Source organism: Bombina bombina, chromosome 10 (assembly GCF_027579735.1).
Source record: "Bombina bombina isolate aBomBom1 chromosome 10, aBomBom1.pri, whole genome shotgun sequence".
NCBI classification, from domain to species: domain Eukaryota; kingdom Metazoa; phylum Chordata; class Amphibia; order Anura; family Bombinatoridae; genus Bombina; species Bombina bombina.
In genome coordinates, this window is record NC_069508.1 from 86,248,753 (window position 1) to 86,265,655 (window position 16,903).

At 38.6% G+C, this 16,903-nt stretch overlaps 2 protein-coding genes across 7 annotated transcripts in view; one reads left to right on the forward strand and one right to left on the reverse strand.

Annotated features, from left to right (window-relative positions):
- PIGC (phosphatidylinositol glycan anchor biosynthesis class C) overlaps positions 1 to 13,408 on the reverse strand; it is a 212,078-nt gene extending 198,670 nt beyond the window's left edge. For 2 of the 4 annotated variants that reach the window (XM_053693232.1, XM_053693230.1), the window contains exon 1: positions 13,310 to 13,407. The gene's annotated coding sequence lies outside the window, so the exon portion shown is untranslated. Of the gene's footprint in view, positions 1 to 13,309 lie in introns of all 4 variants that reach the window. The other 2 variants (XM_053693234.1, XM_053693231.1) reach the window with 2 other exon arrangements.
- A 554-nt stretch (positions 13,409 to 13,962) lies between these two features.
- Positions 13,963 to 16,903, forward strand: part of SUCO (SUN domain containing ossification factor) — a 484,388-nt gene continuing 481,447 nt past the window's right edge. For all 3 annotated transcript variants that reach the window (XM_053693235.1, XM_053693236.1, XM_053693237.1), the window contains exon 1: positions 13,963 to 14,208. In XM_053693235.1, coding sequence (XP_053549210.1) covers positions 14,159 to 14,208 — 50 coding nt within the window. In that variant the 5' untranslated portion in view covers positions 13,963 to 14,158. The remainder of the gene's footprint in view (positions 14,209 to 16,903) is intronic.

Genomic DNA, 16,903 nt, shown 5'->3' on the forward strand with positions numbered 1-16,903 from the left:
TTATGACTGTTAGAAATGTACCAGTTTTACTTGCTCTGACCAACATTACAAGTTCTGAACATATAAAGTAAATTAGCTCAGTAGTTGTTACTTTTAAAAGTTTAAAATGCAAATCTTGGAGAAATGTTTAGACAAAGCTAAAACCAGTGGAGGCTTAAAGGGACAGTATACAGGTGGCCCTTGGTTTACGCCGGTTCAATTTGCGCTGTTTCAGAATAACAACCTTTTTTTTCAGTCATGTGACTGCTATTGAAAAGCTTTTGGAAAGCAATGCACTAATTAAAATAGCCAGTAGGTGGAGCTGTCCGCTTGTTTTGCAGCAAAGTTATGCAACTTAACAGCCTTAAATTGATCTGTGTACACAGATCAGACCAGATCTATCGAGCAAAATTTAGCAGGCACTTCCCTAATATCTTCCTGTCCAGCAGCTTCAGGTGAGGTAACCTAACTGCTGATTAATCACTGCAGATTGAAATGCATAGAATAGGTGCAGACCCAATATTATCTAACATGCTAACAATGCAGAGAACTGATTGCAGAAAAATGCAAGTAAAAAAACGTGTTTGTTTATTAAACTTAGTTTGATGATGATGCAGTCTGTTGTGTGATTATTTTATTAGGTGATGTTTAGCAAATGTTTTTGTTCATTAAACTTAGTTTGATGATGATACAATCTATATTATTAGGTTTATAATGCTGTTTAGCATTTAAAGTATTCATTTCAAAGCTTTAAAAATAATGTATTAGGTGTTACTTATGACAATTTTGAGAGGGGCCTGGAACCTAATGCCCTCACTTTCCTTTGACTTACATTATAAACTGGGTTTCAATTTACAACGGTTTCGATTTACAACCATTCCTCCTGGAACCTAACCCCAGCGTAAACTGAGGGCTACCTGTACTATAAAATTGTTTTTCCCTTAAAGGGACATGAAACCCAAACATTTTCTTTCATGATTCAGATAGAGAATATAATTTTAAACAACTTTCCAATTTACTTCTATTATTTAATTTGCTTTCTTTTCTCGTTATCCTTTGCTGAAAGGTTTATCTAGACAAGCTCAGGAGCAGCAGAGAACCTAGGTTCTAGCTGTTGATTGGTGGCTGCATATATATTTGATTGTGATTGGCTCACCCATGTGTTCAGTTGGAAACCAGTAGTGCATTGCTGCTCCTTCAACAAATGATACCAAGAGAATGAAACAAATTAGATAATAGAAGTAAATTAGAAAGTTGTTTAAATTTATATTCTCTATCTGAATCATGAATGAAAAAAAAAATGGGTTTCATGTCCCTTTAATGTTTTTCCAATTACTTTTTTTTTTACCAGCTGCAGAGTATAAAATGTATGAGATTTGTCTATAAACCAATCACCAATACTTGGAGAGAACAATGGAAAATGAACATTGTATTACCTTATCTCTTCTATAACCCACTGGGAGTGTAATGTCTTCGGCTGGCTGTGTTAACACAGCTTGGCCTTGAGACCAAAAACTTTCAGGATGGGTGGGGATACCACAGGCTAAATAATATAATTCAAATGCCAATATAAGGTTAATGGAAATACTTGGAAGCAAATTAATACACTCCAGCAGGTAAAGTGGATCATTGGGAACAAATTAAATGGGAAAAAACTTTTGAGTAAACTGTCCCTTTAAAAAGGGGCATTATACGCTAGATTTTTCTTTGCATAATGTTTTGTAGATGATCCATTTATAAAGCCCACCTGGTAGTGTTTTTGTATAAATGTATAGTTTTGCTTATTTTTTAAAAACATTGTGCTGATTTTCAGACTTCTAACCAAGCCCCACAGTGTCAGACGTATACACGCGTTTACAGACTCCTGCTGGCTCCTTTATTTGCAATAAAGAAAAGAATATTTGTATTCACAACTGGCTGTCTGTGCACCTCATTTGAACTTTGTTGTCTTTATCCTGTGTATGTTATCAGTCTTTTCATATGCAGGGAAGGGGGGTTCGTTTGCTCTTCTTGTTTTCCCCGTCCCCTTTCAGTGGGTGTCCCAGACTAAACCTCATCACTAGTGCTAAACTAAGAGATTCTAAGTAAGTTTTCAAAAGGTTTTATACTGAATGTTTATATCAGTACCTGTGCATATTCTTCTTTATAGTAGTGTCTATTATATGAAAATTGATGTATAATGTCCCTTTAATAATTTAGAAGTATTTTAATGTTTAAATCACATTAAAACTTGTTTTTCTCACAGTTTGGTAATGCATGCACCGTAACATTTTTCTTATCAATTATTTGTACAGCAATGTTGAAAAGCTGGATTGCTTAATTGTAACTAAGTGCCACACATTAGTGTCTACATGATTCTCCAAAGATATGCACAGATCAACTAAACGAGATGGAATACCCGTTTATCCAAAGCAAGGTTCAAGAGCCCTTAAGCAAATTGTTATTTATTGGCTTAACTAGTTTTAAAGGGACATGAAACCCCAAATTTTATTTCATTATTTAGGTAGAACATACAATTTAAAACAACTTCCTAGTTTACTTCTATCATCAAATTTACTCCATTCTCTTGGTATCATTTGTTGAAGGAGCAGCAATGCACTACTGGTTTCTAACTGAACACATGGGTGAGCCAATGATAATCGGTATATATATGCAGCCACCAATTAGCAGCTAGAAACTAGGTTCTTTTCTGCTCCTGAGTTTCCCTAGATAAACCTTTCAGCAAAGGATAACAAGAGAAGGAAGCAAATTAAATAATAGAAGTAAATTGGAAGGTTGTTAAAAAAATTGTATGCTCTGTCTAAATCATGAATGTCTAATTATGCTTTACTGCCAATTTAAAAGTACAGGAAACCCCAAAATGTTCTTTCATAATTCAGACAGAACATACAATTTTCAACAACTTTCTAATTTACTTTTATCATAAAATTTGCTTTGTTCTCTTGTTATTCTTAGTTGAAAGCTAAACCTAGGCAGGCAAATCTGGTGCCCATGGCCGTTCCCCTAATCTGTAGAAAAAAAGAATCAAGAAACTGAAAATAATTGTGTTTTAAAATGAAATTAATGAGTGAAATCAGATATTCTTTTTGGTTTAGAGGCATATATAAATCTCTATTCAAATAGATCAAGGTGGTGTTGATCCCCAAATCATGAGATATATTCGAATAAAGTGATCCAACACAACACAATTATTTTCAGTTTCTTGATTCTTTTTTTCTACAGATTAGGGGAACGGCCATGGGCACCAGATTTGCCCCTAGTTTTGCCAACCTTTTTATGGGTTGTTATGAAGATCACTATATATATAATTCGCAATGGAGGGGCAATCTGGTGTTCTATGGCCGTTATATAGATGACCTGATCTTCATTTTTGATGGTTTAGAATCAGAAGCCTTAGATTTTGTATCACATTTAAATGACAACAATATGGGTATTAGCTTCACCCATAATTTACAAAAAGAAAGTATAGAATTTTTGGATGTCATTCTATCCTGGGACCAAGAAGAGAATATATCCAAGTCCACTTTTTTTTAAAAAAGTGGACTGTAATAATTTCCTACATTTCTCAAGCAACCATTTAACCAAATGGAAAACTAATATTCCTTTTAGTCAGTTTTGTAGACTGCGAAGAAACTGCAGTACCATTGACCAATATAATCAGCAATCGCAGATCCTAAAATGTAGATTTATCGAAAAAGGATACCCTGCGGAATTAGTCACAAAAGGCTATGAGAAAGCCAAGAACCTACATAGGGAGCAATTATTATCCTCTGTCATAACAAAAGACAGAGATAAGGAAACCTTTGTTAACAAACAACCTTTGTTTATTACACAATACAACTCTAACCATAAAATTATTAATAAAGTCCTCAAGAAACACTGGCCGATCCTTCTAAAAGACCCCGTTCTGAAGAAAACACTTCCATCACAACCTAAATTAGTGTTCAAGAGAGCCCCTACTTGCAAACAAAAACTAGCCCCTAGTAAGGTGGTGATGTCAAAAAGGAAATCTACTAATATCATAAGACCGAGAGATCAGATTCACAATAATCATACTTTTAGCAAAATAGGGACTTTTAGATGTGGGAAGAAACGATGCCACATGTGTAAATATATAACACATGGTCACAGTGACATAGTAGTTAACCACACAAAAGAGGTAATACCTATCAGAAATCGATTGTCCTGTGATTCCAACTATATAATATACGCATTGTCCTGCCAATGTGGGATCCAGTATATAGGTAGGACCTGTAGAAAGGTCAGGACCAGATGGAGTGAACATCTGAGGAACATTGAATCCAAATCGCTGAAGCACAGTGTTTCTAGACATATATGTAATAGTTATATTCCTGGTAAATGTTCATTTAAAATAACACCATTGGAAAGAATCCCTCCCAGTAATATGTACAATAGGTTTTCCAAATTGAGACAAAGGGAAACCTATTGGATTTATAAATTCAATAGTCTATTTCCCACTGGCCTGAACGAGGTCATAGACTCTGCAGCATTTGTGTAGAATTCTTTGTTCATATTTATATATGAGACATTGTTATATCCAATACATGTTTGGCTAGCTGTTTGAATATATATTTGGCTAGATGTGCATTTTGTTTGCTGGACTTTTCGACACCCCATTGTTGTTGGTTCGCATTCACAAGCACTATATATCCCAAACCATAGAAAAATTCTATCCATAGAGAAATTCTAATTATAGTTACGTTTTTATACATTGGGAATTCAGACTAAGTATATTTTATACATGGTAGTTTAATCTCAACATGTTGAGTTCATTATATAACCTTACATATTTTTACTTTTTTTAGCACATTTACACACCCTCAGAGAACATCGGGTGACAATATTATTACCTTTTGGTAATTATCTAAATATAATTCACTTTTAATATAGCCCTTTAATATCACTTACACTAATACCCCCAGTACACTTGTACATCACATTATTTTATTGGGTGACAACGTCACCTTGTTTAAGTCATTCTCTCTACTACATTTATTATCATTTAAATCCGGAGCACTATTCACTAGTTAGTTATTACCTACACCATTTTCCCTATTCTATTATATATATGATCATTTATTTATTAGTTGGTCATCACTCACACTAATATTCCTAGTATATTATACACATTATCATTTATTATGACAACACATAGACCTCGGAACACTAACCACTTATTCATAGTGTACTTTTTTCACAAATACGGCCCTGATCAGTTTATTTCACATCTATGTTAGATTGTCATGGGTCCATAATGTGTAAATCGGACTATTAGCGTAATACACTCACTAATCTGCATTTCTCATTTATTATTGTCAGTTTGACACTAGTGATATATGAATAACCAATGGCATGACATTAATCACAATTGCGCTCCTTCACTGGCTCTACAGTTATATGTGGGCGTAATTATGTCGCCCCTAGCAACCACAATAGGGTAAAGCTATAGAGGCTTGGGCCGTAGTTATCATGTGATCACACGTCATTCCCTCTGGACGTCGGAATTACGGCAACAGCAATTTGGCACACCCTCGATCACATGACATTACGTCATGATAACATAACATGCAACAGCTATTTGCCACACTCCCGATCACATGACATTACGTCATGATAACACTACATGCAGCCTAGAGCGTAACCAATGGGATAGCCATATCAGAACAGGCCCCTGATATGGCCGTAATCCTATTGGCTAGGTACGGAACATATGTTAGTTTTCTCACTACAACAACATGATACATAGTGAACGATCGAGACTGTTAACTATCGATCTAATTACTTATTTATATATGACCATCAGAGACACAGAGACAAATGAAGTTGCAAAAATTCAAACTTAACTGAGGTATATAATTAGAACTAATTTAACAGTACATCTCCACAACAATGGGGAGTATTTGGAAAGGAAGGACATGATAGGTCAATCCGTGTAAAGGAAGGGGAGGGTTCATTTGAACATTAGGTTACTAAGCCCTATATAAAGGGCATCTATGCATATTACAAACATACAAGCCTGAGGAAAAGGGGTGTTCCCCGAGAAACGCGTCGCTATATTGTATGGTCTATGGGGAGATAGGTTGTCATCACCCAGCTGTAATTTGTTATACCATTTGGTATTTTTATTGTGTATAATAAAATACTGATTTTATACTTTTACATAAGTCTGGTGTTGGTGTTACTACCCTCATAGCAGTAACCTAAGGGCACTGTAGCTCTTCCTCCTCCTTCCACTGCAGTTTTGGGCCGGTGTTTGATATCCAGGAGACAAGCATTCTCCATCCATCTGGGAGACACACAGCCAGCTGGTTTGCTGTTGAAAACCAGCCCGCCCCTACTGGCACAAGAGAGTGCCGCCCCGTTTGTGAGTACCCTTATTCTACTCCTCTACTGGATTTCTGGTTACATTGATCCACACATGTGGCGCCTCTGTTTTTGTTTTTGATCATAGAATCCATCATCCAGTTGGGTGAAGACATAGAGCAGCCTGTTCAAGTACTGATGGACATTTGAAGAGACTCGCTGGACTTTCCAGATTGGGTTGCATATACCATTGATTCGTATACTTTTCATATTTTACATTTTTTTATTTTACATTTCTCATATTTTTATGAACTGTGTTGGCATACTGGTGTAAAACACTGTCATCTGTTTCAATGCTAGCCGTCTTTTTTTCCACATTCCATGTACTAACAATTTATCTACACCAGATTTAAGCGCCTCCTATAGGAGCCCAGTGATAGTATCATCACGGTGACTCCTGCATAGTTTTAATAATAATGCCCCTGGTTTTGACCAAAGGGGCGCCCTACAATTGGCTTACAGCGTGATTCGTTATTTTACACAAAAAGAGATTATGTGATGCGGGTGGAGGAACAGCAGAATGTATAAAAAGAAAATGAAAAGGTAATTATTTATATATTTTTAACGTCTACAATGATTTTGTTGAATTAAAGTGCCCTTCTATTTACTTTTTATTACAAATAGTGTTGACAGAATAGCTTAAAGGGATAGTCTAGTCAAAATTAAAAGGGATACTAAACCCAATTTTTTTATTTCATAATTCAGATAGAGCATGCAATTTTAAGCAACTTTCTAATTTACTCCTATTAGAATTTTATCTTTGTTCCCTTGCTATCTTTATTTTTAAAAAAGGCATCTAAGCTAAGGAGCCAGACAATTTTTGGTTGAGTACCTGGACAGCACTTGTTTAATAGTGGCTGACATTTAACAACCAATCATCAAGAACAACCCAGGATGTGAACCAAAAGTGGGCCGGCATCTAAACTTACATTCTTGCTTTTCAAATAAAGATAGCAAGAGAATGCAGAAAAAAATGATAATAGGAGTTACTTAGAAAGTTGCTTAAAATGTCATGCTCTATCTGAATCATGAAAGAAAACATATGGGTTAATTTAAGCAACTTTCTAATTTACTCCTTTTATCAATTTTTCTTTCTCTTGGTATCTTTATTTAAAAAAGCAAGAAAGTAAGCTTAGGAGCCAGCCCATTTTTGGTTCAGCACCTTGGTAGCGCTTGCTGATTGGTGGCTACATTTTCTTCAAATTTTTTTTTATATATATGTTGGTTCCACAGAGGTGGAAAACCACAGTGATTCCAGACATCTCTTCATGGAAACACCAAGTAGATAGCACACTTTTACTGGAAAGGTACCATTTCCTTCGAAATAACAAATTTTAGCAGTTTGAATACATGACAATGAGATGGTATGCACACAGAGACGACCAATAAAACACACCAATAGATAAGAAAGGGGATTAAAGGGACAGTCAAGTCCAAAAAAAACTTTCATGATTTAAATAGGGAATGTAATTTTAAACAACTTTCCAATTTACTTTTATCATCAATTTTGTTTTGTTCTCTTGGTATTCTTAGTTGAAAGTTAATTCTAGTAGGTTCATTTGCTAATTTGTTAGACCTTGAAGACTGCCTCTAATCTGAATGCATTTTGACCACTAGAGGGCATTAGTTCAAGTGTTTCATATAGATAACATTGAGCTTATGCACGTGAAGTTACCCGGGAGTGAGCACTGATTGGCTAAAATGCTAGTCTGTCAAAAGAACTGAAATAAGGGGCAGATTGCAGAGGCTTAGATACAAGATAATCACAGAGGTAAAAAGTGTATTTATATAACTGTGTTTGTAATGCAAAACTGAGGAATAGGTAATAAAGGGATTATCTTTCTTTTTAAACAACAATTCTGGTGTTGACTGTCCCTTTAAGCAGAAATCTTGACTCAATACACAAAATAGAAGACACATCACATACACAAGGACCGTCAGGATTGTTTTTGTTTATGTATTTGTGTTTACGTGGAGCTGCACAGTAAGATAGCATTAAAACTGCTGAAACTCCAGTCGGAGAAATATTAGCAATAAATGTAGAATTACAATATGTGGAAAGCAAATTTGTCCAGCAGATAGGAAGCTTAAGACACTGTACAGAATATAATACCTATGGACTTGGTAATATGTTGAAAATGCTTATGAAGGCTAGCGATAACTAACGATCAATACGACTATTGTAACAAGTTAGTCCTCCCTTTTTAGTTTATATATTTGTAAGCAATAAGGACTTTGCTGTAATCGTTGTTGGAGCTGCGTCTCCATGATATGTTATTATCCTTTTATCATTAATAAAGATATTTAAAAACCAAAAAAAAAAAAAAATGTTTTTTAGATACTGTATACAAAGCTGCTGGAATTAATTAATCACAGATTAATAAGTTAAATAACAAAAATGTTCCACTAAAATAGAAATGCAAATGAAAAGAGAGGCAATTCAATAGTAGATACATTTCTGTCACATCATTAGATTTGCAAATGACTGTATTGTTTATATTTCTACAAGTTTGCAGGTTTGAAGTATATTATAGAATCTAGATGAGGGGTTGGGGCCAAATAAGGCTCAATGCCTGTTTTTATGCAGCCTGTGAGCTAATGCTTTTTATATATTTAAAAAATTAAAATATGTTATTCATAGTTTTTTATTAGAACATTAGAGAGTGTACAATAACAAAAAAGAAGCAGGGAAAATAAATACATGCTGATACATTTTGCAATCTCTCTATGACTGAGGTGAATAAATTAAATTAGCTTCCAATTTCACTAAAATAAAGACATAGCTTAATCTTTCCTGCTTATCCTCTATCAAAGAGTTTCCTTTGTCACCAGTTGTCAATCGTTAATAAATTATATCCATACTTATATATAGCTTCAAACAATACATATCGACATCATTGTTCTCTTCATCGAAGGCACAATATATCTACACCTCTAACATCCTACATTTTCACAAATTAAATTATACAGGATTTGGTTTATCGCCTCATCCTAGAGCAATAAGTCCATACACGTACTTGAAGTTGGGGTCATTTTAACATTTAACATATTTAACTTATAAAGTATACTAGAATCACTATTTAGCAATGAGAACAAAGCAAAAATAACACAAAAGGAGAGAAGAAAAAAAAAATAATTAAAAATTAAAATATGTTGTCACTTTGCTTTTTGCTTACAATATCAGGCCCATTTATCAAAGGGCTTGCGGACCTGATCCGACACTGCAGATCAGGTCCGCAAGACCTCGCTAAATGCGGAGAGCAATACGCTCTCCGCATTTAACATTGCACCAGCAGCTCACAAGAGCTGCTGGTGCAACGCCGCCCCCTGCTGACTCGCGGCCAATCGGCCGCCAGCAGGGAGCTGTCAATCAACCCGATCGTATTCGATCGGGTTGATGTCCGGCGATTCCTGTCCACCTGTTCAGAGCAGGCGGACAGGGTCATGGAGCAGCGGTCTTTAGACCGCTGCTTCATAACTTGTGTTTCTGGCGAGTCTGAAGACTCGCCAGAAACACGGCGCTTCAAGCTCCGTACGGAGCTTGATAAATGGGCCTGTATATGTTAGCTCAGCGAAATATTATTTAAACGCAAAGTGAAAGAAAAATTTGAAATGGAATCTCATCTCAGCAGAATTTATTTGCAAGAATAAAAAAATTATGTTCCAAAGTTTCTGAAGTCATATTTGTTATTTTGTTTGTAATTCACTATTAATTTTTTCAACCAAAAACTTTGAACATTGGTTTTCTCTCTTGTTATAGAGGCTCCTACTTAATTGCCTGGATTTTGCCTTTTTACTACAAAGTCTAAAATATTTTCTATCTGGCCCTTTACAAAACGCATAGCTGATGGGTGAGTGCACGGTTAGTATGTACATTAGGGTAAAATCTTAGTTTAGCGTTCTAAATTATTTTCTCAGCCATATCTCCTTATTTTCCTACAAAAATTGGCGTGGGGATTCAGATGAGGGCTACCAACAATGCTGCAGTGTTTGTGTCTCCAGGAACAAAAAGGGGAGCCATATTTTGGGGTGTGAAGTCCCTCTTTTCCCCATAGACTTTCCACAGCCAGCCAGTTCTGCTCACCTACATGGATACATTGTATCAAATCCTCAGCCTACAGGTTTTTATACATTTGTAACTGTTTACTGTACACAGACACTTAAAGCAGCCCTCTCGGTAACAACTGTACAAACAGCTGAGGAAATAATGTTCACACCGCCTTAAAGGGCAGGATAGCACCTGGTCACACAGTCTTAAAGGGACAGACAAAAAAACCCACAGAACATTACTGCGATCTGTCCCTTTAAGACAGTGAGCGTGTGGTGCTAGTTTTCAAGGGTCAACTAGCACCACACGCTCACAGTCTTAAAGGGACAGATTGCAGTAATGTTCACGCAGCGCACCCTTAAAGGGCACCTCGACACCTGCACATAGAGCCTTAAAGGGACAGATCCCCGTAATGTGCAGGCAGCGCAACCTTAAAGGGCAGATCCTTAAAAGGGACAGATCACCATAATGTCCACGCAGTGCAACATTAAAGAGCAGCTCGGCACCTGCGCACAGTCTTTAAGGTACAGGCACACACCACCTTTAGTGGTTAAATGCACACAGTTTTAAGGAGAGCGATAGTATCCATCCACACGCAAAGCACAGCGCCTTAAAGACTGTGTGCATTGTGTGGGGGTGTCTGTGCCTTTAAGACTGTGCAAGCGTAATGTGATCTGTGCTGTTAAGGCTGTGTGTGCTGTGTTTGTGCACCTGTACCATTAAAACTGTGTGTGTGTGGTGTGAGCTCCCCCTTTAAAGTCTGCGTTTATGCCTGTCACTTCAAAACTGGGTGCCCCTTTAAGGCTGTGTGCATTTGGGTGTGCTTAAAAGCCTGCGTGCCTGCCCCTTAAAGACTGTGCATGGTGTGAGATGTTCCATTAAGGCTGTGTGCGTTGCGTGCGGATGTATACTGTTATCGCTCCCTTTAAGACTGTGTGCGTGTGATTTGACTACCCACTAAAGGTTGTGTGTGCCTGCCCCTTTAAGACTGTGTGAGCAGGCGTGAGCTGCCCTTTAAAGCTGCGCTAGGTGTGTATGGTGTGAGCTGTTCCTTTAACACTGTGTGGTTATGGTGCAAGTTGTCCTTTTAAAGGCTGTGCACATGCCCCTGCCCGTTTAAGACAGAACGTCCCTTTAAGGCGGTGTGCTTTGCGTTTGGATGCATACTTACGCTCACTTTAAAACTGTGTGCGTTTAACCACTAAAGGTTGTGTGTGCCTGTACCTTAAAAACTGTGTACGCAGGTGCCAAGCTGCCCTTTAAGGTTGTGCTGCATGAACATTACGGTGATCTGTCCCCTTTAGGCTGTATGCATGTGGTGCAAGTTGTCCTTTTAAAGGCTGAGACTGCTCTGTGTGTTTGTGTGCGTGCACGTGCCACTGTCCCGTTAAGACAGAGCGTCCCTTTAAGGCTGCACGCATCACATGGGGATGCATACTATCGCTCCCTTTAAAACTGTGCGTGTAAACTCACTAAAAGTTTGTGTCTGCTTTCCCCTTTAACACTGTGAGCAGGTGCCGAGCTGCGCTGCGTGCACATTATGGTGATCTGTCCCTTTAAGGCTCTGTGCGCAGGTGTCAAGCTGCCCTTTAAGGTTGCGCTGCGTCCACATTAAGGTAATCTGTCCCTTTAAGGCTCTGTGCGCAGGTGTCGAGCTGCCCTTTAAGGTTGCGCTGCGTGCACATTACGGTGATCTGTCCCTTTAAGGCTGTGTGCGCAGGTGTTGAGCTACCCTTTCAGGTTGCGCTGCGTGCACATTACGTTGATCTGTCCCTTTAAGGCTCTGTGAGCAGATGTTGAGCTGCCCTTTAAGGTTGCGCTGCGTGCACTGTCCCTTTAAGGCTGTGTGCGCAGGTGTCGAGCTGCCCTTTAAGGTTTCGCTGCGTCCACATAAAGGTGATCTGTCCCTTTAAGGCTCTGTGCACATGTGTCAAGCTGCCCTTTAAGGATGCGCTGCGTGCACATTACTGTGATCTGTCCCTTTAAGACTGTGAGCGTGTGGTGCTAGTTGACCCTTGAAAACTAGCACCACACGCTCACTGTCTTAAAGGGACAGATCGCAGTAATGTTCTGTGGTTTTTTTTGTCTGTCCCTTTAAGACTGTGTGACCAGGTGCTATCCTGCCCTTTAAGGCGGTGTGAACATTATTTCCTCAGCTGTTTGTACAGTTGTTACGAGGGCTGCTTTAAGTGTCTGTGTATAGTAAACCGTTACAAATGTATAAAAACCTGTAGGCTGAGGGTTTGATACAATGTATCCATGTAGGTGAGCAGAACTGGCTGGCTGTGTAAAGTCTAGGGGGAAAGCAGGGACTTCACACCCCAAAATATGGCCAGGCTCCCCTTTTTGTTCCTGGAGACACAAACACTGTAGCATTGTTGGTAGCCCTCATCTGAATCCCCACGCCAATTTTTGTAGGAAAATAAGGAGATATGGCTGAGAAAATAATTTAGAACGCTAAACTAAGATTTTAGCCATTAGTGTGTGCGGTGGCAGCGTGCATTTGCTCACGTTCTGTGACAACTGACAAAACACTACTAGATCTGTACGTGACCTAATATGCGACTCCACGGCACTTACATGTACTTATAAGCCGAACTCTCATAACCCGGAACTACTCTTTGCCACTGTTGCTAGGTAACAAACGCGCCGCAAAAAAGGCCGCAATCAATAATGGTCACCAAATATGCATTAGGCCTGAATAGAAATTTATCTGCGTTATAAAACCTAAACCATTAGATGCCGAAAAGGGTTGCAGCGTATTACTTCACGATGTCTTGCAGGCAGCCCTTTTCGGCAGGTCAAGCAAATAAAACAAGCCTAGAGTATTCTTGATTCGACACATTTTTTAAACGTATTACATGAGCTGCGCATTATATAATAGTTCTGTTTACTCACAGCTTTCCCCAAATCGAAGAAATAATTCAGATATTTGAACAACTCAGTTTCTTTCCAATATTTTTTATAGACCCGCCCCATACCAGCCAGGAAACAGAATGTCACATTTCCCCTACTGCGTCACCCGTGGGCAGTGACAGTTCTCAAACAGAAAGTACTTTACTTACTTAAATGTAAAACTCCTAACATTGCTGGCCATGACAACAGTTAAAATATCCCTCAAAACTTAGAATTGTAATTCAGCTATTGCTTGTTTTCAGTATCGTAATTTTGTAACTATGTCACATGTCATAAATGTTATATTCTTAAAATGGTTAGGGCTAATGTTTTTACTTCCATTGTTATATAACGCTAGAATTAAGTCACTGAAGCGCTTCCCTATCCACCCCTGCCTCGATTATTGTAATAGTTTAATCCGGTGTAAGCATCATCAAGGAGTGTGAGTGTATATATATATATATATATATATATATATATATATATCATTACAAAATTAAACTGTGCTATCACAATGCAGTGGAATATGTTTTGGAAATAAATTAAGCAGTTGTATGGCAGCGTCAAGGTCACGCCCCTGAAAAAGGTTTGACTATAGGGAGCCACCTCTGGATCAAACCAATAGGGCGGTGGAAGGGGGAGTTTGGCGACATTCCCAGACCCAGATCCGTCATTGTTGTTCCAAGTGACGCGTCTCCTTCCAGCTCAGCTTGCTGTGCAGTTGGAGGAATCCGCGTGTAAAGCCAGGGCACTGTAGGAAGAGACGCGGCCCACCAGGTGGAATTGGAGTTCGCTCCTCGGTAGTTGGGTTCGGGAAATGCCAGCGAGGATGAGAGAAGGCGCCTGGGAAAGATGACGAAGCGGGCTCTGCTGATACTTTGCTTATCTCTGTGCTACTTGTGGTGAGTGCGCTGTTCGGTACCGGTCCGAGGCCATGCACTGACAGCAGCTCTTATTGTGTCAAATGGGGCGCGAGCTGTAATGCTAGAGGCTGGCCCTGTGCTGGCTGTCCCTACTGTAGAACAAGATTTTGCCTCACAACTATATAGATATTTGTATAATGCTGGAGACTGACTCGTAGGCAGTTATAATAATTAATATTCAGATGTTATGACAAGATACCAACCCTCAATTTCTGGGTAGATATTTAGGAATATATATTTAAACATTAGTTCTTACACAACATGGTAACGGCTTTCTTATGTGAGAAATTACACTGTAAATATAAAATGGTTTAATGAGGAGTGAATTTCAGAAAGGCCTTTGTTGAATTATGGCAATGACAATAAGGAATAGGTTCTACTTTTCTCTGAAAACATTTTTGGACTTTTTACGATACTCCATTCCATACTTTTACATTTTTTAGTTACCCCACCTGATAAGGATCTGACCGGTTACCAGCTATAAAAAAGGGGCAACCTGGTAACTCCCCTGTTGAGCAGGTGTTTTAGAAGGGCTAGAACAGGGGCTGGCAACCTTTTTATGAGAACTGTGCTAAAGTAATACTATAATGTTACCATGTGTGTCAGCCTTATCATTTATACAGTGATTGAAAAAAGGAAAATTACTTCTAAAATAATAATGATGATGATAATAATAATAGACTAAACATCACATATTCACCTGAGCTCATGTCCTTCATCCTACAGCCCCTCTGTCACTCTATAGCCATATCAGACCGTAACCCTTTAGTGACCAGACCATTTTTCAATTTCTTACCCTTAAAGTGAGGGTCAATTTTGATGAATTAGTGCCCGGGTTTTAATAATCCTATTAAAAACAAGGGCACTTTAAGTCATCAAAATTGACATTTCACTAGTTTTCTTCAAAAACGTATTATTATTTATAATAATAATAATAATATCAGGTATTTGTAGAGCCGCCAAAAGATTCCGCAGCGCTATGAACAAAGGTGGTATATAACAAACGATTACAGGAATCAAATGGGGGGAGAGGGTCCTGCCGAGAGTTGCACTGTTTTAGTCGGCTCTTAAGGTGAACTACAGCTGGGCTCATAGGCTTACATGCTATGGGGCTTTAGGGGATAGCAGTGGAGATGGGAAGGTTACTGTAGGTTGTAAGCGTCCCTGAATAGTAGTACCTTTTAATCCTTGCAGCTGCTCCAGCACTTCCTCCACCCGTCGCAAACCGTCTTCGCAGGTCCAAAATGACGAATCCGGCTTCCTCTAATCACAGGCCAAGATTCTTCGGGGGGGGCCGTGATTGGAGGAAGCCGGATTCATAATTTCTGACGTCTGCAGAGGCTTCTGACGGCCGTGGGAATCGCTGGAGCGGCTGCCAGAATGAAAAGGTACGTTTTTGAAGAAAAAGAGTGAAATGTCAATTTTGATTAAAGTGCCCTTGTTTTTAATAGGATTATTAAAAACCGGGCACTAATTCATCAAAATTGACCTTCACTTTAAGGACCAGGGCTATTTTTACATTTCTGCTGTGTTTGTGTTTAGCTGTAATTTTCCTCTTACTCATTTACTGTACCCACACATATTATATACCGTTTTTCTCGCCAGTAAATGGACTTTTTAAAGATCCCATTATTTTCATCCTATCATACAATTTACTATAAAAAAATATAAAATATGATGAAACAATGGAAAACCCCCCCACAATTTTTCTAACTTTGACCTCCAAAATATGTTACACATCTACAACCACCAAAAAACACCCATGCTAAATAGTTTCTAAATTTTGTCCTGAGTTTAGAAATACCCAATGTTTACATCTTCTTTGCTTTTTTTTGCAAGTTATAGGGCAATAAATACAAGTAGCACTTTGCTATTTCCAAACCATTTTTTTTTCACAATTAGCGATAGTTTTATTGGAACACTGATATCTGTCAGGAATCCCTGAATATCCCTTCACATGTATATATTTTTTTAGTAGACATCCCAAAGTATTAATCTAGGCCCATTTTGGTATATTTAATGCCACCATTTCACCGCCAAATGCAATCGTATAAAAAAAATTGTTAATTTTTTCACAAATATTTTTACAATCTTTAGGTTTCTCACTGAAATGATTTACAAACAGCTTGTGTAATTATGGCACACATGGTTGTAAATGCTTCTCTGGGATCCCCTTTGTTCAGAAATAGCAGACGTATATGGCTTTGGCGTTGCTTTTTAGTAATTAAAAGGCCGCTAAATGCCTCTGCCCAGCAGTTAAGGGGTTAATTCGGTAGCTTGTAGGGTTAATTTTAGCTTTAGTGTAGAGATCAGCCTCCCACCTGACACATCACACCCTCTGATCCCTCCCTGACCCCCCTCTCTTCCCTCCCCCACCTCACAATTGTCACAGCCATCTTAAGAACCCCTCAATACCCTACCCCCCTCCCGGATCCCTTTCCAAACATTTTTTCCCCTTTCCCTCTCCCTGCTTGGGTTTAAGTTTGATGTCCATGAATGCAAGCTCCGCCCCCTTGCGCGCCCCCGGACATTTAGGAACAGGATCCGGAACTCGCACCAGCGATGGGCCGCCTCCCTGCTATGGCTCCCACTCACCAACAATCGGCACCATCGCTGACCGATGCAGAGAGGGCCACAGAGTGTTTCTCTTTCTGCATCAGATGCTTAAAAAAGG